This window comes from Sander vitreus, chromosome 10 (assembly GCF_031162955.1).
Source record: "Sander vitreus isolate 19-12246 chromosome 10, sanVit1, whole genome shotgun sequence".
Taxonomy (NCBI): Eukaryota; Metazoa; Chordata; class Actinopteri; order Perciformes; family Percidae; genus Sander; species Sander vitreus.
The window spans coordinates 3,661,358-3,686,373 of NC_135864.1; the positions used below are offsets into that span (position 1 = coordinate 3,661,358).

The 25,016-nt window shown below is 40.1% G+C and overlaps 1 protein-coding gene across 1 annotated transcript in view; it reads right to left on the reverse strand.

Annotated features, from left to right (window-relative positions):
• Nucleotides 1–25,016, reverse strand: part of slc25a48 (solute carrier family 25 member 48) — a 34,128-nt gene continuing 9,112 nt past the window's right edge. The window contains exons 2-7 of the mRNA XM_078260015.1: nt 24,539–24,582; nt 23,766–23,837; nt 20,457–20,709; nt 10,375–10,662; nt 4,519–4,652; nt 1–1,072 (exon numbers count right to left, since the gene is read on the reverse strand). Coding sequence (XP_078116141.1) covers nt 968–1,072; nt 4,519–4,652; nt 10,375–10,662; nt 20,457–20,709; nt 23,766–23,837; nt 24,539–24,582 — 896 coding nt within the window. The 3' untranslated portion in view covers nt 1–967. The remainder of the gene's footprint in view (nt 1,073–4,518; nt 4,653–10,374; nt 10,663–20,456; nt 20,710–23,765; nt 23,838–24,538; nt 24,583–25,016) is intronic.

Here is a 25,016-nt window from a genome sequence, read left to right on the forward strand (position 1 = left end):
CCACGTTTAAGAAAAGTTTTGTGGCAGTGATAGAGGCAGCAACGTTTCCCGTTTATTTTAATGTGAGGGGACTCGCACGCCGCCATTCGGACTGACGAGTCTGATAGCTGGTTAATGTTAGCGTTACATGATTGTCCACCGCAGGTTGATGTCGCGTTGCTTTTCTCCAAAAGTTGAACCTGACTTAACTTTTTGCCACAGGCAATGCGTTTTTGCCGGACTGTCCGACACAGTGTTTATGAATGAATGCTCAGCCAGCCAGCGCCTCACTATATTGGCATTATGCACAGCCGTACTATCTTTATCAAATCGCCTGAAAATAACACCAGGCTGCTACAGTACAACCATACAGACCTCTACAAACAGACTGCTTGCTTGTAACTCAACGTTTCTCCGTTCTTGGCTGAGATGGACGACATAGAGCTGCATATATTAGCCAGCAGCTAGCAGACATTTAGCAGCTAAATCCCGAAAAAACACCACAGTAAATTTTAGCCTGCAGGCACGTTTAAAAAAAACAATGAATATTTGAATCCCAAAATTGAAAGTCGAATAGCTACCCATCGAACGAATATTTGAATAGTCGGATCCAGCCCTATTGTAAAGTAAAGTTTTATTTATATATATATATATATATATATATTATAGAGCTTAACACACACACATGTTCAGTACTGCAGCGGAGGTTCTGCTCAGGAAGACATGGATGACTTTGGTGTCCTAATTCTTGGTAATTAAAACGTAGAGTACTAGTTTAAAACTTCATTGATCCAATAATCAAAGACCAATCTTCGTATGGCAAGACTGTCAGCAGTGGCTACACCAGAGAGCGAAAATATTCACTCCACAGCGATGTGTTCAAAAGTTCTGATGTGTGTGCAGAGCGTCACAGCTACTAAAAACTCTCTCTTGTCTCAAAGAAACTGGGGCTCATGATTCATTTTCCCACCAAAGCGTTTCCTTTGTGCTAGAAACTCCTGATGAACTGCAGCGAGAGTTCGTAGGTCAGGAACATGGTGGCGCTCATCGGGAAGCCACGGATGGCGTTGACCGACACCCCGCGGAAGAAAACCTGCACACAAGAACGGACAGTTTTAATTGTGTTATTAGTCATCGACTGACCCAGAATTAGCCCAACAGATCCATTACATCAGCAGTCCCTGGGAAAGCCAATCCACAAAGGAGTTATGGCAATGAATAGACATTATAGGCTACACCGCACAAAATTAAATTTAAAACATTGCATCATACAAGACATGATTGGTTAATGGACACATGATGGGTTACTGTATGTTTCAGCCATGATTTGAGTTGTGATTTAAAGCTAGAGAGAGTAAACAACTGATAGTGCTGGCCATTGTGTTCCAAAATTTGAGTTTTTCAGAATAAGTAAAAAAGAATGAGCCACGGCCCTATGGTTGGGGTACGGGGTATCTTAACCAATATGAATACAGTATCAAATCCCTTCCCAAATTAATTTAGGTTAATCTCAAATTAAAAATAACTAAATCTTAAAGATTGATCAACTTCATACTTGCATAACATGCCCTTGGTTCTGCAGTATTTGGAGCAACTAGCTAGTGAAAAAATAATGTGTTAAGAGTGTGTCAGATACATTTCATCTTCATATTTTATGTTTTAAAACTCATTTTCAAGTTTGAGCTAGAGGTTTTGAACATTAGTTAGGCTACCACTAAACACTATACAGGGTTCAAATTGATGGTGCAGTGTAAACCTTTGATGTAAATCTACAGCTAAAATCTCACAGTATCTTACTGTTTTAATGTTATACAGGATCATACATGCAATGCATTCTGGGAGAAAATAATAATATTACAGCACTATCTCCAAATGCTACAGATTACAGGTATTTACTGTTAATGCCAATGCATCTTGGGAAAATAAAGGAAAAGGCGGGAATTACACTGCAGCCAGGATATTACTGTAAATTCAAATAACACAGAAAGAAACAGTTTGTTTATTTACAGTAAAATACCTTAACATGTAAAAACCGTATGCTTACTGTAAATAAACAGTAATTTACTGGCGAAGATGCTGCCAGTATATTACTGTGAATTTATGGTGAAAATTTGACAGTGTGCTTACATTTATTCATTGTCATGTCATGTTCATCATCTTGATTTTTTTGTTTTGTTTCCTTACTTAACGCATCTTTTTATTCACTATTAGGATTGTACACTAAATAGCCTCACTGTTTCACAAAAAAACACAGTGTTACATGTTTTTTGTCCTGTAATAACCTGAGTCATTGATCTGTGAACATCAAGTCCAGTCCACTGTATTCAAACACCAATGACCTTCTGTTATTGATCCCATAACTGTTTGCCAGAATTACTGAAGCGTTTCCATGTTGGAAGTCTGGGTGGTTTGTCTACTTTTTGCAACCTTTGGCATTATGAACATCACGAACCCTGACACCTGAACGCTGTGTGTTGCAGAATATGTTGGTCTTAGACAAAAAAAGCTTTTCAAAACAGCACATTCAAAACTGTGTTTATTCTGTCTTTATTTCATTATAATGTCACCTATATTTTTTTCAGTTTTTTGAAGAATGACTCCATCCATGTTTTCTATTATATATATATATATATATACTATGGATGTAACGATGCATCGTGAATCGGTTAAAAATCGGTATAAATGATTAAAGATTACAACCGGTTGAAATAAAAAATGAATCGCGATGCAATTTTTTAACGGCCTAGGGCTCAAACTTCTTTAGATTTCACTAGTTTGTTTAGGATTTAGTTGTTTTTTATTATTTATTAAAGGGGAACTATTATATAGCATTTTCAGGTTCATACTTGTATTTTGTGTTTGTACTAGAAATTTTTCTCATACTATCCATGGCTGCTGCACCTGTATCCACTCTCTGTATGAGACGCTCTGTGGGAGCGCCTGTCTCTTTAAGGCCCCCCTCCTGAAAAAGCCCAGTCTGCTCTGATTGGCCAGAGTGTTTCCTGGAATCTCCGGTGCGCTCCAGTTTTGTTTCATTAGCTAGTATCAGATGGAGCTACTGCAACGGAGTATATAGCAGGACTTTGTACCGTAAAAAATCTCAAATAAAGGCTTCTAAACCAAATACATGTCCCAACAGTAAAGTGATCCGAAATTGGGGAGAAATGAACAGCATTTGCCGCCAAGATTACAAATATCTGGCGTTAGCATGCAGCTACTTAATAATTAGCAGTATGCTAACGTTAGATTGTAATGGAACGAAACAGCACTTTCTACTGTCAAAAAGATAAGATAAAGGCTTCAGAACCAAATACTACATGAACAGAAAATGGTTCAGGAGTAATGTGACCCGGAATTGGGGAGAAATTAACAACATTGGTAGCCAAGATTACATCTTTTATTGGCGTTAGCATGTAGCTACATGCGACAATGTTAACACAGCGTAAAAACAAAACAAAGTTTAAAAAAAATTAACCGGAGCGTTCAGAACAGTTGGAAATCTGAACATTTTAGTTCACAGGGATTTCTCTAAAATATGTTTACCTCATCATTTGAAGTTTTGGCCACGTTTAACATGAAAATCCAACATTATAACATTGTGGATATGACAGAAAATACCAAAAAGCATAATATGTCCACTTTAAGTCATTTTGATGTGGGATTTGTTTTAAAAACCTTTTAATAACCTTTTTGATATTTAAGATAAAATTTCAGAGTCACTTTTGTTAAGAGGACAAGGACAATAAAGGAATATTTCTCAATCATTTGTCTGCAGCTCATTCTGTTTTAAAAAAAAAGAAATCCTTCAACTTGTGAATCTCATAGAATCCTGACTTGAGCGTATCGTTTTATCCCTAATAAAAAATGAAATAAACAAATCTGATTATCAATTATTTTCTTCAGTCTCTCTCAGTCACAAGTGAGTTGTTTATAATGCACGTGTAGATGTGATGCTGTAACATGATCTTTGCACTGAGAGAGGCTCGTCTGGATGCCAAGCTTTCATTCACTGATAGAATCACGCGGTCCGGTGCACTTTCAGGGGATTCAAGTTCTGAGAGAACACAGCTAGACTCTCATTCTCGGGTTACACTGTTTCCTAAAGCTTCACCTTACAAACCATAAAACCATGAAACCATCTGTTGGATTTACAGCAGTTAATACAGTCAGCTTGGCTGGGGTAATTGAGGGGTTGGAACAAGAACAAACAGTACTTCTTTTTTTTTTTTAAATACAATTCACTTTTGTTGTATTTCTATGAGACGTTTTATTTTTACAAAAACTTGCTTCGTTATTGAGGCTTTTTACACCTGAACTGTAACTTTTCCGCACTTGAGAATAAAACCTCAATCTTTAATGAAATAAAATGCTCTGTTAGCAGTAGCTTGGATTGACCCCTGCAGCTGTCAAATACGAGGGGAAAGTCTTATAACTAACTTTTAAAATGCAAGCCATCTCTCTTGACAGCATTGCTGTGTTTGTAATGAACATTTACAGGATTGTATTATGTTTCTGCTGTAAAACAAACTGGTCTCTCACCTGTGCGCCCTCCGTCTTGTAGCTGTGGACGATGCAGTGTAAGATCCCCTTGTACTTCCTCTGGAGCTGAGCGTCGGCCTGCATTCGACTCTTCACCACATCGGCAGGAGTCGCCGTGACCCAGGAAATAGACCCTGAAGTAGAGAAGAAAAACAAGCTTTAGCTCCTGCTGTCAGCATGTGAAAGGGAGGCACAAACCCTGGCATAGGCCAGGATATTGTTAAAAAAAATTCCGATACTGGAACAGCTACCCAATCACAGTATCATCTAAACAATGGGTCTAAAACGTTTTTTAAGCCAAGGACCCTTTAAAGTGCTCATATTATGCTTTTTGGCTTTTTCCCTTTCCTTTGTTGTGTTATATATCTCTTTTGAGCATGTAATAGGTTTACTAAGTGAAAAAGGCCAAAGTCCCCCCCAAAGGGACTTACCATCTCCAACAGAAAACACTGTTCACAAACTGCTCCAAACAGCTCTGTTGTAGTCCAGCCTTTACTTCAGAGACAAACGTGGTCACTTTGTAACACACGTTACAATGCTCACCTAGCTGCTACCGTGGCACGCCCTCATACTCTGCTTCTGACTGGCTAGTAGTCCTTACCTAGGTACTGTCAGGGCACGCCCTCATACTCTGCTTCTGACTGGCTAGTAGTCCTTACCTAGCTACTGTCAGGGCACGCCCTCATACTCTGCTTCTGACTGGCTAGTAGTCCTTACCTAGGTACTGTCAGGGCACGCCCTCATACTCTGCTTCTGACTGGCTAGTAGTCCTTACCTAGCTACTGTCAGGGCACGCCCTCATACTCTGCTTCTGACTGGCTAGTAGTCCTTACCTAGCTACTGCGCATGTGCGACTCCCAACAAAGATGGAATAGAAGTGAGATGTCTCACTCTGTAGCTAAAACAGAGAGCTCAACACACAGGGTGAAAAGAGGAGCTTCAGCAGTGTGCAGTACAACAAAAATATGGTGTTTTTTGAAAATGTAACTATGTAAACCTATTCTGATAAAACCGCTAAATACAATTATGAACCTGAAAATGAGCAGAATATGAGCACTTTAACTAAAAGAGAGACAGAGCAGGGACCCCCTACTGCGTATTATGTATAAAATGAAGTTGCATATTAAACTGGGCCTACAAGAACATGTAGTGAATCCTTAGGATATACTGTATCTGTGGATGTCTACCTTAGTGACTACTAGGCCTGTAACTATTGTTACATAATTGTCGAATCGCAATTTTTTTTACATAATCATTGTTTCGTTGTTTAACCGCAATTAATTGCTAACATTAGCTTAGGTCCTATGGGTATGACTGATGGTAATTGTTCATTTTATGTTCATTTAAGAAAGAAATACAATGTTTTATGATGATAAAGAGGCGTTATTTTACTTCATAGGCGGTGTACCTGTGTTGTTACATTATCTGGGTCACATGACAGTGAAGTAACCAAAAGATGAACCCAGGGTTTAATTTGTTTGTAAAAGTAATAAATAAATATTTAAAACATTTGACTGAAAGAGACAATTCTATTGTCAATCGCAATTATTTCGGAGACAGTAAATTGCACAGCAAAATGTGGAATTGTTACAGGCCTAGTGACTACTTTACCTATAGGCCAGATGGCCTATCAGCAATGTTTTTCATAAATTGATGATGATTTATATTTGCTAATAATATATTGGATTTATGTTAAGATCATTTTTATTTTTGAAAAAAATAATTTGGTAGCTTCCCCCCGTTCCTTGCGATAAAATATATTCAAGTGTACTCAGTTCTTCTTTCAGTATTCTGCTAAAATACAACAAATTCTTTGCTGAATTTAAAACAAATGAAAGGAAATCATCTCCAACATTCTTTTATTGAGTTGAATATAAACCACAAAAAAAGAAAATGACAGTTACATTATAAAGTGCAGTTTTCTACTGGTATTTTCTTTCAACTATTTGAACACGGCGACATGTCGCAGCCTTTCGCAATGTGTTTATTGCGCCAGTTAATATTGCGATGACAATTAGAAAACAATATATTGTGCAGCCCTAGTACAGAATTTAATAAGGGTCATCAGTTAATCTGACGAGGCAAACTTTCCCATTTTGTTTCTCTACTCAGATGGCCTCTCCATCTTCATATAATAAGGTCAATAATCGTCAATAATCTGAACAAACAGAAAACACTCACACTGCTCACTGAGCAAATCACGGTCAATCTGGGTGAGTACTTACAGGTTTCTCTAGATTGGCTCACTTGAAGCTGATGTACTTGAACTCGATTCTTCATGGTTGGATGCACTTACTGGAAGTCGCTTTGGATAAAAGTGTCAGCTAAATGACATGTAATCTAATATTTTTGAAGTACAAAAATAATTATTGGAGTACTTAATTTGTTACTGAACCAGTTTAATTCCTGGATCTTACTTAACCCTTGACCCGTTTTCTTTTAGTTTTTTATAATCAGAAATGTTTCTTTCAACCAAGTTGCCCAAATAAAATATGGATGCATTGGTGAACATTGTGTGGAACCCATACAACATTCTTCACAGATAAAATTAAAGATTACTTTTATTGAATTTTGGGTCATTGAAATGTTTAAATGGGTTTCAAAACACTATCCTGACTAAACTCTGACATCAACCGGTCTGTGATTCACTTAACATCCTCTGATCTTAACTTTTAGTCAACAATTAGGTATCCTGTCGTATAAATTAGGTATATTGACCATGAATAAAAAAAGCGTTGAAATAAGTGACAAAAACATTTTTAAAAAAGCATCAAAAGCATCGGAAAAATTTAGAGCAACAATTACTTTTACTTCTCCACCTTTCTGAACCAAATATACTGTATACTTTTAACTCCAACACTCCTTCCATTATTAATAAACAGTTTAGTCTTTTTTTTTTGCGGCAAAAATGCCAAACAACTGCTGCTTTCAGCTTCTTAAATGTGAGGATGTTATGATTTTCTTTGTCATACATGATGGTAACTGAATATCTTTGGGTTTTGGACTGTTTGTCGAATGAAAACAGACATTTAAAGACATCACCTCGGGTTAAAAAGGCATTTTTCTAAATGTTCAGACTTAAAATTAGCCTGACGTTGTCAGACTCATATTCTTGTCAGAATATCAGTCTGATACTGCTCCATTGGGCTGTGATTATGGGGCGTGTTTCAACCGAACCAGAAAAGAAAATGCCTCTCAGTTGGATAGCCCTACAACCAATCGGAGCAACGCAGTATGTGACGTATGTTGAACTTTTGCCGAATCCCGTAGGAAGGATGGCAAAAACATCTTTCCGATCGACAAATGCCTTGATCGTGGTTCTCTGTTCCTCTTTTAAAATGAATGCGCTGTCGATATCTTCTAGAACAGATGGGATGGCGCAATCTACACATCTCAATTCTCCAGGGGCAGCCATCTTTGTTGTAAACAAATTCAACCCAAGCGCTCTTTGGTGACGTTGTTGATTACCTTACTGTTGATCATCTGTCCATCATTGTATAAAGCCCGCCCTTACAATTTGATTGGTCCGAACAGCTCTGGTTCAAGCATAGTTGCTCCACAACGGATCAAGTCCAGACCGAACTTCCCGACCTCAAATGTTGTGGGTTGAGCTAAGTTCGGCTGGCATACAGGCTAACTTAAAGTACTTGTTTGTTGCAACCCTGCTCCCAAAGCTGCCATTAAATAGACTGACCCAGAGAATACTCTGGTGTCACAGTTTGGGATTAACGCCAAATGCTATTTAGTTTACAGCACACTGCTCAGTTTCATTTGCTAAATGCTCTGATGGAATCAGCAGCTGCGCTGCTCTCACATGTCGATACAGTACCTCTGAACAGCCGTGCATTAAATGTTTACTTCACTGTTCTAGAGCAGAGATCTTCAACAGGGGGTCCGGGACCCCTAGGGGGTCCTGAGAGTTACTGCAGAGGGGCCACGAAATTATTGTTAATTTATTGAAAGTTTTCCAAGATAATTAAAATGTGTTAACATGAATCCAACATTCCAACAGCATTATTAGCAAATATGAATCAGCCTATTTGTGAAAAAACCCATTGATGAAAAGCATACAGGTAGGCCAGGTAGGTCAGATCTCCACACACAAAATTCAAATGTTGAGCATATCAAACGCCTTTTCTGCAAAACGTTATGGTGCACATGTCTGTATTTATGTAAATGAAATCATAATAGGTTTTTGGGGTGGTTGCACTGGCCAGTTTTGATTATTGGGGGTAAATTACACCTATGCAATCTGCATATAATAAAACCTGGCAAGTGGATGTATGCTTAGTCCAATCAGCTATTATGTGGCTGAATTAGCTACAAACTTACTCTGTATTTACCTCTTTCATAATTGACAGGTCGGTGTGTAGCCACACCCCTAAAGCATCCCCTGCTTTATCGTCTACTTTAAAACAAATGGGACCATAATTTACAAAATCAACATCATGCTGTTTTGAAGAACACTTAAAACTTGAGGTCATAAACTCATTATGAAAATGTTTACTGAGGTAAAAAACAAAACAAGTGAGAGGTCATTCTTCTATAGACTTATTTTCGCAAATCAAGATTTAAGCTTGAGTCATCAATGCCTGCTAAACTTATTCTTAGTATTTTCTTCATGCGTTTGACTCCCAAGTCTGTGGCTACTAGCCAAACACATCCATCAGGCAAACTGAACCATGCTAATTATTTAATAAGCTCGTTCGAGATGAGCTGCACCTCGCCTGTAAAATAGACGGGAGCAGGTGGCAGCAGCAGCGGGCGGAGACAAAAAGCTTCCGTCAAGTCAGACAGTTTACAGCCGTTTTCCTGATTTATTAAAATGTTATCAGACCCATATATATCTCCCATTGGTGTGATTATGACAGAAATGCTCTACATCCGTTGCGGCTGTTAATAAACAATAGACCGTAGATGATCCGTATTCTGAGCGGATTTGGTCTCTCTGACTTCTAAATGTCACTATCAGCCACACAACACACATAAGCCTTTAAATCAGACAAATATCAATCAAAATCTCTCTAATTAAAAAACTATGAAAAGTTTATATAACACGTCATCATGGCGAGTCGATTCTGAACCAATCAGCTGTTAGATCAGCTGAGAGGCAGGCATTTTCTCATCATGCCCTGGGTCTTCTAGTCGGTGAAAAGCAACTGCGCTGCCTGTCTCTCAAACCTGCGGCCGCCTTGATCTCGTGAGGTTATCATTGCCCACGTGTGCATGACATCAGATCAAGTCGGACACAAATCTAACCAGCATGCATTGGGCGGGGATCGCTGGTGATCGATTCTGCGTAGGCCTGGCTCACCTCCAACGAGCCTATTAATACACATTGCTCTGGAAACAATGGATCGACCGATACTGGCTTTTAAACGCCAATACTGATTATTAGTACTTAATGGAACCGATAACCGATATTTGGAACTGTGATTCGGTTTTTGTCATGACAAGTCATGGTTAGGGTTAGGGTTACGGTTCATGTGTCATGACAGTGTCATGTGTTCATGACAGTGTCATGTCACTCTTATGTAGATACCTTCAAGTATAGTGTTACCCAATTATTTAATAAATTAGAAACTGTCAACATACTACCCAGTAAGAAATAGTCAGATAGTGTTGTAGGTGGGACATTAAGTCAGACTCAGTGGTGAGTGAAACTGAAGCAGAGGGACAGACACAGAGCTGTAGCAGAGCCAACGTAATTAATTTACATTATCGGTTATCAGGCAAATAAAACGCTGATACAGATAATCTGCAAACTGCCAAAAAACTGCCTGATAATAGGCCAGGGCCTATCCCTGCTGGAAGCATTAAAAAGCTGCACGTGTCTGCGCTGTGTGTGACATTTACCTGCTAGTCCTCCAGCCAGCCAGATGGAACCAGGGTGAAGGCTTGACGAGGCGTCTGGCTTCAGCAGGTCACACATGATGGTGTAAGGGATGAAGTACAGCATGTATCCAGGGACGTCCCTCAGGATCATGGCCCCGGCCCCCCTGTACAGGCCCTGCAGGCCCTCGGTCTGCAGGATGCTGCTGATGCAGTGTATCGGGCCTCGGTAGAGTCTTTGGCTGGGGATGCTGATGGAGCGCATAGGGATGTTGGTGCCATTCGATACGTTGCCGGCAAGTTGCAAATTCTCTGCAGAACAGGAATTAAATATGGTTAGCAGGCCATACTGTTGTCGAGCGGGACACGTCGTAGAAAATGGTCTGTTTCTTGATAGATTTCTGCCTGTGTGATTGTTGAAATCAGTGGGAAATGGTGAATCTTTAAAGAACTGTTTTGATCTGGAGTACATACATACATTTTTGCTATTTTGTTTTAACATTTTCTCTCATCAATCTTTTTAAAACATATCATTTTTAACAGCTCTTAATGAGTCTGTGTTCAATTTAGCAGACAGATTTTGTACTTGGGTTGTTACACACTGCGAAAGAAACATTTAATGAAACCAATTGATGAGTTTGAAAAGAGACCGTCTAAAACACGCGTGTCAAACTCAAGGCCCGCGGGCTGAACCCGGCCCCTCGCAGGTTTTTATCCGGCCCACATACCAACTTAGATTCACAATAAATTTAAGCTAGTTGTGCGCCAAACCCGAAACGAGAGGAAACTGTTTTTCAAACTGTAATAACGTGACACTCAAAGCAGAATTTAGCAGATTTGCCGACTTTGACACTCAGAATTTCCCCCAGAAACAGAGAGTTTTTATATTTAGGCTATAAAACAGGTTGCTGTGAGTCGGCTGTGTGGTAGCCTGCTTTTAAAAACGTAATCTTTGTTTTGCTTGATTTGCTAAGGAACTTTTTTGCTGACTTCTGTAGGGCTTTAATGTCAACAAAAATGCGAAAAGAGCGTCGGAGAAAGCAAGAAAAATGACAAAAAATGTGACAAACGGCAAAAAAAGCGACATTCAGTAATACAGTCAAAGATATTTGAATAAAAGCACGTTAATAAACTCTACATGTCTGGCCCTTGATGTGATTTTCATTTTCCAGGGTGGCCCTTAGTGAAAGTGAGTTTGACACCCCTGGTCTAAAACATTACGTCCACGTCCTAAGTACCTTCTCCTCTACCCATTGACATACTGTACAATGGGAGTGGAGCCATCAACTCTGGCAGTGTTATAAAAATTAATTCAGCAGAAAATTTGATAATCGAATAAACAGTTTAGCCTTTTTTTAGGCAAAAATGCCAAACATTTGCTGCTTTCAGCTTCTAAAATGTGAGGATGTTATGGTTTTCTTTGTCATACATGACATTAACTGAATTTCTTCGGGTTTTGGACTAGCCTGGGAAAACCCTGACGACCTTCCGGCAAATTTGAGATTTGCTCTGCAAGTCTTTCTGGCCAAGAGCCCATTCAAGCACATTTCCAATTTTTCCATATCGAGGCACCAATCACAACCGTTGAGGCGGGCTTTACACCAATCACAACCGTTGAGGCGGGCTTTACACCAATCACAACCGTTGAGGCGGGCTTTACACGATGACGATAGCACAGCGACAGCAAGCAGCTTGTTGTTTACATTCAACATGACGGCCACCGAAGCGCAGCGACCCGTTGATGCCGCTGTCGCTGCTACGTCACCCGGATCTTTGGTCTGATTGGTTGAAGGACTATGCAATTGCGCCCAGAGGCATTTGAGCGGCGTCCGTTGGTGACGAACCTTTGGAAATGAGCTGTGAATGAACCTTCCCCAGACCCACTCTCAGTTACAACTGAGAAGGGTCTGGTGTCAACCAGGCTAGTTATGGACTGTTTGTCGAATGAAAACAGACTTTTAAAGACATCACCTCAGGTTGTCTTAAAAAACAAGACATTTTTCTAAATGTTCAGACTTGTTTGTTGCAACCCTGCTCCCAAAGCTGCTATTAAATAGACTGACCCAGAGAATACTCTGGTGTCACAGTTTGGGATAACGCCAAATGCTATTTAGTTTACAGCACACTGCTCAGTTTCATTTGCTAAATGCTCTGATGGAATCAGCAGCTGCACTGCTCTCACATGTCGATACAGTACCTCTGAACAGCCGTGCATTAAATGTTTACTTCACTGTTCTAGAGCAGAGATCTTCAACAGGGGGTCCGGGACCCCTAGGGGGTCCTGAGAGTTACTGCAGAGGGGCCACGACATTATCGTTAATTTATTGAAAGTTTTCCAAAATAATTAAAATGTGTTAACATGAATCCAACATATTATTAGCAAATATAAATCAGCCTATTTGTGAAAAAACCCATTGATGAAAAGCATACTGGCTAAGGTAGTCACTAAGGTAGCCATCCACAGATACAGTTCATCCTAAGGATCCACTGTTGTACACATGCAAAGCTTTGTCTTGGACATAATTAAACATGTCCTGTGGTCTGCAGTTCAAATTACTAATTTTCTTTCATTGTAGCAATAAAAAAAACGTATCTTATTGCGCTGAACAAGATCATGCACCAAGTATCATATCAGGTTTATCACATCAGAAACAATTCAGACACAATCACAGCAGTGTGTGCTAAAATGACAGATTTTGTGTGGGTGTTTCTCTTTACACACTGAGAAAGAAAAACTTGATGAAACTACTAAACGGGTTTACAAAGAGAATGTCAAAAACATTACGTTGGCGTCAACCTCTGAAAGGGTGACTTCGTTTTTTTCCTTTCTATTTCAATTTTCCTATGTTTGTGTGTCTAAGTGACTGAACCACAGTCTTTGAAGTTGGTCCAGTATTAAGCAAGACCGCTCCTGTCGGCAGTCCAAGAAACAAGATACAATGTAAGTTTATACGGCAATTGTCCACCTTTAAGTTCACCAAAGTGCTTGGTTTGCCAATGACAGCGTCTGACATCATTATGGAAAGGATTTATAAGTAGGTCGACCATTTTTTTTTTTTAAAGAGTATGATCCTTTTTCAAACATAAAAACATTTTACCAGTAGTAGGGCTGCACGATATGAGGAAAAAGCCAACTTGAGATTATTCTGACTGATGTTGCGACTGCGATATGATTCACGGTATTGGAGGGAATGATAATCATCATTCTCATTTTCACTACAACACAAATAAAAATGTACTATAGTCATGTAGTGTGATTTTTGCAAAAATCTGTACCAAACAAAGATGTTTTCCTTTAGTCTGTAGGATAGGATTTGTAGGCCCAGGACGTCTCTGCAGCCCGACAATACTTCATTCAGAATGGTAAGAGCCTTTAACAAATATTGTGCCTCCCCTGCGATTTGGATTTTTCATTAGTCCATATTGCAATTTCGATAAAATTGCGATTAATTGTGCAGCCCTAACCCGTAGTACCTTGCTGTACTCATTGACCTACTGTACATTGGGAATGGAGCCATCGACTCTGGCAGCGTTCATGCAAGACTTTATCTTGGACATAATTGGCATGTCCTGACATCAGAAAACATTTTCTCTGGTCTGCAGTTAAAATGACAACTTTTTTTTATTGTAGCGATAACAAAATCTTATTGTGCTGTGGAAGGTCATGCACCAAATGTCACATCAGGATAATCAAATCAACAATTCAGGCACAATCACAGAAGAGTGTGCTAAAATTTCTTTCAAACTGTCGCCTGATGCTTCCTGGCAGTTTGCACAATCATAAAACGAGTCTGTGTCACTAAATGACTAGACCAAAGAGTGTTAGAGGGAGTGAATGAAACCAATGTGAGTCATCACAAGAGGACATGTGTGAAAGGTGTGAGATTGTCAGTAACCATGAACTTATAAAAAGCTATAAATGTTTTACGTGCCAATCTTATCTTGTAATTAACCTGCTCTGACCTCCGTTTTACCGTTTCACTGCTGATCATAAAGTTGCAGCCCAGACAACACAACTCAAACTATAATCCTCTATTATTAAATACTGTAGAACCTATGAAACAATTCCTGCAGCATAATTATTGTTCCAATTTGAAGTAAAATTATTCCGGTTTCCTTTATGTCATCCACTGCTGCACCTGTATTGACTGTGCGTGTTTAAAGTGGAAGAAAGAGACACTTCTTTGTCAATTACACTTCAACAAACCTTTCAATTCCTTTCAGTGCTTGCACTTCAATTACTTCTCAACTTGGCTCCTCAACTCCATTCAGCATTTACAGTTTCAGCACCTTTCAGCACTTCAAATTTAACAACCACTTCAATATCTTTTAGTACTTCCATTTCAACTGCCACTAACGTGACAGAAACAGTGTTCGGACACTGTTCGTGACTATTAGCCTGACCAGACACATCCAGTTTGACACCATTTTTGGTCTTTTCGCTGTGCTTTTCCTGGGCAATTGCCCCCAAAGTGCAAATATAAGTAATTTATACACATTTAAGAATCAAAGTGTGAATTTCCATAAACTGTATGTACATGGACATTTACATCACATGTCCTATTAGTATATGGACGTGACTTCGATGAGATAAAGCAGTAAGAACGCTTGGGAAGTTTAACTTTACATTCAAAGTGAAAATTAAGGAGCTTTTACTGCATAATTAACTGCTTTTTTTTTTGCCGGCTCTTGTAAAGACAGAGTAAATAGTTAAAATGTTATTCTGTTAGAAAGGTAAGAATTCTGATAGAACATGAGCAAATGTTAAGGCCATTACAGACCAACCACATGGCCGACCAAGGCAGTTGGACTGATAAGTCTCCCTGAGTTGGTCAAAAAAGTGCCTTGGAACACACCAAAGCAACGAGACGTAATACGTCTCCATAACAGCAGGTGGCACTAATCTGTATTGTCGCCCAAAAATGAAAACCGGCAGCTGATTGGACGAACGCATCACGTGGGTCTGGCTGCTGCTTCCGGATTTTGTATTTTTCAACCGGCCATTAATGGCGACCATTCAGAATACGATCTCATGTTGTACTAAAATAGTTCACCAAAACGTGTTTCTGAAAACATTTTAAGCGAGAAATAGGCCGTGCAATTACTGAATCTGTCTTCATTTCAGATCAACAACATCGTCAGATTTTGAGATCCTTAGTCACGCTCATCCCGCTTGCCATTTCCAGGTGAGTCCCGACTGCCCTGTCTCCGACTGAGCATGTCAGGTCGGCATTTCAGCACCAAGTTATTGTTCACATTGTTAATTAAATAACCAATCAATTCATGTATCAATACATTCCATTCAGATTCATTTATTGGTTAAATGTAACTTGACAAAATGTTTGTAGCATGAGCTACCATCACTGCTACCTGCTGGCCAGGGGTCCAAACTGCCAAACAGGAAGAGAGCGCTTCCAATGGGCTTTATAGTAGAGGGGACTTGGACTGTACCATTTTTAGGGGTTTCATTGTTTCAGGGACTTTTTTATGTCCAATCCCATTTTGCAGCAATAAAATTGAAGTGAGATGAACAAACAGAGAAAGATTTAAAGTTGGAAAAAAGGTAATAAATTGCAATATATCGCAGAATATTGCAATATGTTTAAAATTGCAATAATATCGTATCTTGACATAAGTATCGTGATGATATCGTATTGTGAGGCCCCTGCTGATTCCCACCCCTATAACGTATTAGTAATTATAAATGTGTCAATTGCAATTTTTCAGCAAAAGTAACTGTACAATTACTTCTGTAATTGAAGCCATATCTAGTTTGTCATAAATAAATAACACCCAAAAAGCTTAAAGACAAAACTTGCTAAAGAAGTCCACTGGGGACCAACTACAATCATTAGATCGGAGAAAACTCATTTAGTTAGTTTTGATGCTGCAAACAGCTTGACGGCTTACTGTACATACACACAACGAAGCCCTGGCTGCCCTGGCCGCCCTGTCAAGGTCGCCTGTCAAAACGTACGGGGAAGCTGATGTGACACATCTGTATATAGTCCAAGCAAAGTAACTCATTTTGGAGCCAAAAATTGAACTAATTGAAAAAGATTTTTTTTTAGCATAGATCATTTCTATAAGGTGTCCAGAACAACATACTAAAAGTCCTAAGAAATCCTAGTTGAGCTGAGTAATTCTCATCAATCCAAGATGTGTGCCAGTAAGGCCAGACAACAATACATCCCAATGGGGCTATTTTTTTTTCCTTTACTCCTATCAAAATAAAACTTTATACAATGAAAGTATCCATGAAAAGTAAAAAAAAATTGTATTACAAGTTTCTTTGAAAATGAATTTGAATATGCAAATGAGCTATACACTAATCAAATATAGGCTGCCCAAAATATACCCGCATAGGCTTAATTTTTTCCTTTACTCCTACCACAATAACACTTTACACAATGAAAGTCTACATGAAAAGTAAAACATTTTGTATTAGAAGTTTCTTTGAAAATTAATTTTAATATGCAAATGAGCAATATACTAATCAAATATGCCCAAAATACACCCTAATGAGCTTATTTTTTCCTTTACTCCTATCACAATCAAACCTCACACATTGAAAGTATACATGAAAAGTAACTTTTGTTACAACATGTTTTGTTCCAAGTTTCTTGGAAAAATCTATTTTAAATATGCAAATGAGCTCAACACCAGGCCTAATTGACTTATGGCCAAGAAGCCATAAAGTCACAAGTAGAAAAAACAGGGGCCAAATAACTAACACATTCATGTCCATTCAGTAAATTAACCTATGCATAAACATGATACATTTGTGTGAAATGTATGTCAGATATGTCACACAGAAATATGGTACGGCTACTGGCATAGTCGTTGATGGCTACAAAGAAGAACCAACAATAAAAGACGCCACTCAACTGCGTCGAACAGGTGTTACTCCCGGTGTGACTGTACACTTCTCTGGTGACATGATCATCCAATCCAAAAAGGACCAGTTCCTTAACAATAAGGAAAACAAACAACGGGTCTTGGTTTATCTCAGTGATAAACTTGAGAGGACTGGGTGTATCACAGACCATGCAAAGCACGATGCAGATATGCTCATTGTCCAAACTGCCATTGCCTCTGCTAGAACAAAAGACACAGTTTTAGTAGGTGATGACACAGACTTGTTAGTACTCTTTTTGCATCATGCTGATCTGAATGCACAGGAGCTGTTTCTGGCACCAGAACCAAAGAAAGCAACAAAAACAAGCATAAAGCAGACGAAGGAGTTACTTGGTCCCAAGGTGCCAGAACCAAGAGCCACAGAGAAGGGGTCGAGGATCCAGGCGGGATTAAAAAAAAAATAAAAATAAAAAAAAACTTTAAAAATAACAAATAAAAATAAATAAAAAACACCAAAAAAAACCTCCCCTGTTGTTGCTACCTTGTCATGGTGGGGAGGCTTGTGTGCCTCCGTGACCCTGAAGACTATACCAGCGGGGGTTATACCCCTGGCAGGTACTACCAAGCCAGGCAGTTTTCAGGTTAGAGGCCAGTCTAAAAGCAGCACTGCCATCACCCATTGGCAGTAGGATGATTGGATTGGAAGATTGGGCCGATGTGTTGTATGAATGGTGTTTCTGCCTATGCAAATTAGGACATATTCAATAAGTGTGGAGCTCATGTGCATATTCAAATTCATTTCAAAAGAAACTTGTAATACAAAAAAAGTTACTTTTCATGTATACTTTTACTATGTAAAGTTTTATTGTGGTAGGAGTAAAGGAAAAAGTTAAGCCTATTTGGGTGTATTTTGGGCATATTTGATTAGTGTATAGCTCATTTGCATATTAAAATTAATTTTCAAAGAAACTTGTAATACAAAAAATGTTACGTTTCATGGGTACTTTCATTGTGTAAAGTTTCATTTTGATAGGAGTAAAGGAAAAAAATAGCCCCATTTGGGTGTACTGTTGCCTGGCCTTATTGGCACACATCTCGGATTGATGAGAATTTAACATATTTCCTCAACTAGGATTTCTTAGGACTTTTAGTATGTTGTTCTGGACACCTCATAGAAATGATCTAAGCTTCAAAAAATTCTTTTACAATTAATCTGTCGTAAAACACTAGCCTGGCTCCGCCCTCCTACGTACTTCCACTCAATTTTCATTTTCCTTCACTACACCGTCTGGGTTTGCGGTATATTCTTGGGTTTTCTCCGGTCAAATATTTGGCGGTCCAATCAGTGAACAGAGGGAGTGGCTGAGAACGATGATGTTAGGACGTGCGCTAGAAAGATGCGAGCGAAGCCATTCGGTCCGTTGTGGCAACGCTGCTGAATATCCAGGAGTTAAAGCCTGAGCAAGAACAATATTTGCTTGAGTTGTGTTGGTGGCCATGATGTTGTGGCCCTCCTCCCCACGGGGTTCGGGAAAAGTTTGATTTTCCAGCTCGCTCCGTTAGTGGTGAAGGAGTTGGCTAAGGCTAACGCTAGCGATGCTAATGCTAAATATAAGCCGATAGTTTTTGTCGGTCTCCCCTCTTGTTGCACATGTGCATGACATACGTCACGACCAAACGTTAGCGATTGGTTATGGCAGATCCAGAGTGGCTCTGGGCAGATCCAATAGTTTTAAACTTCAACAGAGTACCCGCCTTCAAGGAAGTTAACACTTGTCAATGGAGAGCCGCCAGACTCTCTGGACAAATGAAATGGACCAGAGTCTGGTAGGACCAGGCTAGTAAAACGCTACTTTGCCTGGACTAATAGGCCTATATGTAAATATATGTATATGTAAATATTAGTTATACTCAACCTATTTTCATTCATATATTTGATTACAATATCACACAGCTCTGTTACACTTATGCTAGTAGATCGCTGATCAGCTGTTTCTCCGTGAAGAGAGAGAGTGAGAGAAAATGGTGCGCAACAGATCAGCTGTTTTTCCGAAGGGAGTCAACAAGCTGGCTCTTTAGATCAAATTGTGGTCACCACTACGGATTTTCTTGTCTTTGTTTTTGGTAGTTGTTGTGTTTGGTGTAGAACTGATTTCAAACTTTGGACACTGCTCATTGTAGTGCAATTATTCCGTCCTAGTTAAAAATAATAAAAATCATCATCACGCACTTCACCGGAGACACCAACTATCCCAGCTATTTCATCCCATGCCTCGTTTTTTTTTTAACTGGTCCCTATACGCAAACAAAGTCATATCATAAATGATAGGGAACCCAGCAACAGCGATGATGAGCTTTCCTCCATTTTCTCAGAACTAATGTTTTGGTAGGAACAAAAGTTTACATTGCATGTTTCTCTGGAATCAGCCAGCGTGAAGGACGTCTATATTCCGATTGGTTGCTGGTTGTTTGCCGCTGAACCGTGCCATAGCTCATTACCATAAAGTTGACCAAACTTCAACTTTCTGCTTGACGCTCTGGTCGCTCAACACGGCAAAAACGCGACGCCGACGGATTTGCCGCTTCATGCAGCTGAGAGAAGCCAGCTTCCATTGAAAATGAATGACTTCCTGTTACTTTGAAGCTCAAGTCGTCAGCGGTGTGTACGTACAGTTAGCCTTTTAATGGTAGAGAAAACCCTGCCAGGGAATTACTAGCTTGGACCAACGATGAGGTGGAACTGTTACTGAAAGGAATGTAAGCTACCTAACTGATAACAGTGACTGGCGTGCAGCGTAGTTCCCACAGGTCTCCGTTTGTGTCCATCCAGACTACAAAGCAACCCCAGAGTTTTGAAACCAAAACGGGGGCAGCAGTGTTTCCAAATCTGTCCGTTTTAGGGGCTCGCAAACGCCGGAGTAGTGTGAACGTAGCAAAAGATATTTGTTTTTAAACCAAAACGTAGAAGGGTAGATGTAGCCTGTGTCTTCTCTCTATGTTTTATTTTTGCCTTTGGTGGGAACGACTTGATCTGCACAGGCATTTCCATGTTGAAAAGACTATTGTTTAGATTCAAGTATGTGCCAGAAAACCAGAGGAAAAGTAAACCCTCCCCCCCTAAAAAAAACAAACAGTCTTCTATTACTTTCAGCTTTGAAAGGAAGGGAGGAATACATTCTTCCTTCTGGTTCCTGAAGGAGGAAAACAAAAATCCCAAGCCAAAAAAAACAAAAACAGCCCTGATTTACCTGCTAGAACCATCTGCGTCTGCATTTGCAGTCTGATCTTGACCAGATCCACCGGGGCTCCCAGGCCCACTGACACCAGACCAGTAAGCATGCTGGCCACAGTCAGGTCCGCCATGCTGCAGGGATGCCGCCCGTCACCATAGCGATACTTGCTTATGAGTCTCTGTGTGTTACTGAAGGTGCCAAACACCACTGAGTTGTAGACGGTGATGCTGGCCAGTGGGAAAGACATGCCCTTAAAGAAACCCATGACCTGAGAAACACAAAGGAAGTGATTACTGACAGACCAAAAAAAAGACCTTCAACCTACAGTACCGATTTTAAATTCAAACATACACTCAGATTATATTGGCCTGTGCATAGAATGAAAAATAGGGTGAGGTTACAGCCAAATATTTCTTTTATGGAAAGTATTCCCACTGAGAAAAGCAGGCCTGTAATTTCTGGCAGGGAGTAAAGGCTGACACATGTTGGGAGCGGTCAAAAGGTGCTTAAAATAAACAATGCAAACAGAAGGATGCATACCACACTGTCAACATTCTATCACACCCATGTTGTTCTCACTGACTCAGGCATTTTGCACAGTTTGACAGTACTCCTCCTGTTTTACTGTAAATGTGTTGCTGTAATAATTCAGATTGTACAAATGATTAGACTTTTGGTGATCTTTCATTGATCATCTTTTCAAAGCTACAAAAAATGACTTCACGAGCTGGCTGAACTCGAGATAAAAATGAAGCTTTCAGCAATCCTGCTGAGAAACTGGGTAAGGGAAACCAGACAAATCTGTAAGCTCATGTTTCTTTGCTCTGGCAGATACATCTGGCCCCCCCCTCACATTCAGACAGACTTCCAACCAAAGAGAACCTGGACGGGCCAATCACAACCGTTTATATCATGTGGCGCAGATTTAAGACAATGACGCTTACCAAAATTAACCACGGATGTATTATAAGAATAGATAGAGCCCCGTTCATTCCTATGAGAGGTACTCAGTGGCATATAAAGCCATCATGGGGCCAAAAATGACCCAAATGATCGGCACTACTTCCACGTTGTGCGGCCCATAGAGCAGGCCCTCTGGAGACCTCCGGCTACTTCCGGTTTGGCGCTTTGCTAACTTGAATGGGGATTAAACGATTTAATCGTGTGGCTCTTCTCGACTTTCCAAATTTATGGAATTGCTTCAAAGCTATTATAACTTACCAGCCTCACGGAACTCAGATCAAACTGTCAAACTATGCAGTGCTGATCAAATTAAATGGAATAAGCACCAGCTACTTAATAGTGAGGACAGAATCAGGTTTGAATAAATAGATACAAAGTGCTGCGTGCTGAGGTAGCAAGCTAGATTCAAATAGTGGCTGTCCTTACTGATTCAGATATTTTAAGGCAACGTGGACAAACTATTTTTTATAGATGTTCTTTGCACAGGGGACTCTGTAGCTTTGCCCTAAGTGCAGTAACACTAGGGCAGAGATCTTCAACAGGGGGTCCTCAGAGTCAGAGTGCAGAGTCACTGCGGGGTGGCGACACCAAATTATTGTTAATTTCTGAAGTTTTTTTCAAAAATTAAAATGTTTTAATCCAACATATTATTAGCAAAAATAAATCCCCACTGATGACAGGGTTACTTGCCTAAGGTAGTCACTAAGGTAGCCATCCACAGATCCAGTTAATCCTAAGGATTCACTGTGCCACATGTACAGTATGTGTAACATTAAAACATGAATTATAAAGTCATGCCGACAATTATTATTTAAATAGCTTAGTATTCTATGCACTAAAAAGGTATGTATATAAAGGCTTTAGGCTGCCCTACACTTTATTGTAGGCCCAGTTTAATATGCAACTTCATTTTATACAACATATGTAGTAGGGGGTCCCTGCTCCATCTCTCCTTTAGTTAAGGGGTCCTAGGTTTAAAAAAAACAAACATTGAAGACCCTAGTCTACTAGTGGTTTTCTGTGACTGACCTCTTCACCCGCCATCTGTATGACAGTTAGAGGTGATGAGCACACGTGCAAATCTTCACACTGCTCTCACCGCGCTCAGTCAGCGAGTCAGCGTTGTTACTGAGCCACACTACTGACGATTACTGGTCAAGGGTTTGTTTCCAGGGAAAACTAGATGCTTTTTTTTAGCTTACAGTATTTGTCATTGGACACATCATGTTAGCATCATCAGCACTTTTTGGACCAAACACTTCACTAGTTAGCCTGAAAACAAAAAAAATCCATGTGTTATGGTCAACTCTCTCTGCGCCCTGCTTTGGATGTCTTTTTCCTGTGTGTCTGTCTTGGTTTGTGTTTTGCCTGTGTTTTTCTGGAGGCGTGGTCTGGAGGAAAGTAGGTCTAGGGGCGTGGCCGCTTCCACCACGCACTGCCGATCTTCACAGCTGCAGCTAATCATCCAGATTCAACCCAGCAGTATTTAAACCCGGTCTGATCTTCCCCTCACCGCCAGTTTGTTAACAACAACCTATGTGGTAACTTGGGTCCAAGTCTGAGATGATTTCTTTTTTTGCCTTTATTCTCTGTGCTTAAACTTAGCCCGTGTCTCTCTCTAGTTCCCGCTCAGACCTGCTGCTTTCTCCGCTGTGCCTGCATGCTCCCAGCCTCACCATCCAGCCTCAGTCTCCATTTTGGGAAAACCACCAGTGTACTCATCTCTGCCTGTCTCCCTCGTGTCCCGAAACCACCTGGACTCTTCCCCGTCGGCTCGCCTCTATCTCGGACCAGCCAAGAGTTTTCCCGCCCTGACACAATCAACTGTGTAACTCTGAGTACACGTTGTTTAATTAAATCTTTTAAAACTGCTCTCTGTGTGATATCTCTGCGTTCTGGGTCAGAACTAGCTCCTAACACCATGTTGAATTTAAGCTTCTTATGTTGGTGATAGACGGGCCAAATCAACCAATCAGATCAACGATATATCAAACTCTTGCCGAAACCAGTCGGGAGAAGAGCAAAAACATCTTTTCCTCCGAGAAAAGCCTCCAGTGCCGTTTTTGCTTTTTGTGGAGGAAGGTCCTGCAATGTGAGACTGGTGCAGCAGTAGCTCAGTCCGTGGGGACTTGGCTTGGGAAACGTACGGACCGGCAGATTGAGTGGTGCCAGTTCGCCGCCTGGGCAGGGCCGATGTGCCCTTTGAAGCAAGGTACCAAACCCCGAAACTGCTCGAAATACCAGGTATCGTACTGTGGCTGATCCCGCGCTAGCTCCTGAATTGCATGTGTGTGCTGTATGTATGAAGAGGGATTTGTGAAACATTTTAATGGCCAATCAACTTGTGGATTGTGTATTTACCGTTTCCTTCCTGTAAATAGTGAGAATGCAGTGTAGAGTGTTCTTGTAGCCTTTCCCCGCCTGGAGCCGCGTCTGGGGAAGAGAAACCAATTAGTTTCATAACAACATAGAACAGAAAGCCCAAGTCTATCACCCTTCATTTTTAGCTTGCCTATGTTCTAGTGCTGCAACAAACGACTATTTTTAATGTCGATTAATCTTCCGATTACTTTCTCGTTTAATCGATTAGTTTTCTTGTAGATAACTTGTTATCACTCTCTCTCTCAAAAGACTGAAACCTGATCCTGAGGTTTTCTGTCCAAACTTCCAAGATAAATATCTACTCTTGTCCTGGATAGTAACGTGTGAAAAGATGCTTTCAATAATACAATACTGCACCAAATGGAAATGGAGCCAAAACAACTATATATCATGTTCAATATGGATTTGTCTCTTTTTTAATTTAAAAAACAAATATACAAAACTTCACTGGAAACTTTGTAGCTGCACATTACTTCATGGGTGCAAGTTTGTTTAAGTAAACCAAGTTCTTCTCAGTGTGAATCAAGTGGTAAGATAATGTGTTCAACATGGCAAATTAGCTCTTACATAATGGCTAACTGCTCTGACATAACAACAGGTAAACCAGAATGTGCCACAAAGAACATGTAAACATCTTGAACATCTGCCATTTAAAAAAAAAAATCTTATATAACAACTATAATCAGAACAAGGCAGTGATAATGTTTGGGAATGGTGTGGTAGAATCAGAAGTCTGTGGGAGTCTTGAATACCTTCACTGTGTCCAGAGGATGGCCCACCACCACACTGGAAGCTCCTGCAGACAAAAGCCAAAGAAAACACACACACAGGAGAAAATGAGTGCACAAAAAAAGACAGAGAGGATGGAGGGAAAGTCGGTATGAGGCAGAGACAATAATACGGCACATTGACCAGTGATGGAGCACTCGAGTCCTGGACTTGGACTCAAGTCCGACTCGAGGCGCAATTCTCTGGACTCGTGACTCGACTTGGACTCGCGCACTGATGACTCAGACTCGAGGATGTATGGAATCGAACTCAAGCATTAATTAAATAGGACTCTGAAGTTTTTTGTTTTTTTTAAATATTATTTTTGGGATATTTTAGGCCTTTATTATATAGGACAGCTGAAGATGTGAAAGGGGAGAGAGAGCGGGAATGACATGCAGCAAAGGTCTAAGCGCTGCGACAAGGACTAAGCCTTTGTACATGGTAAGGCATTGATACCTG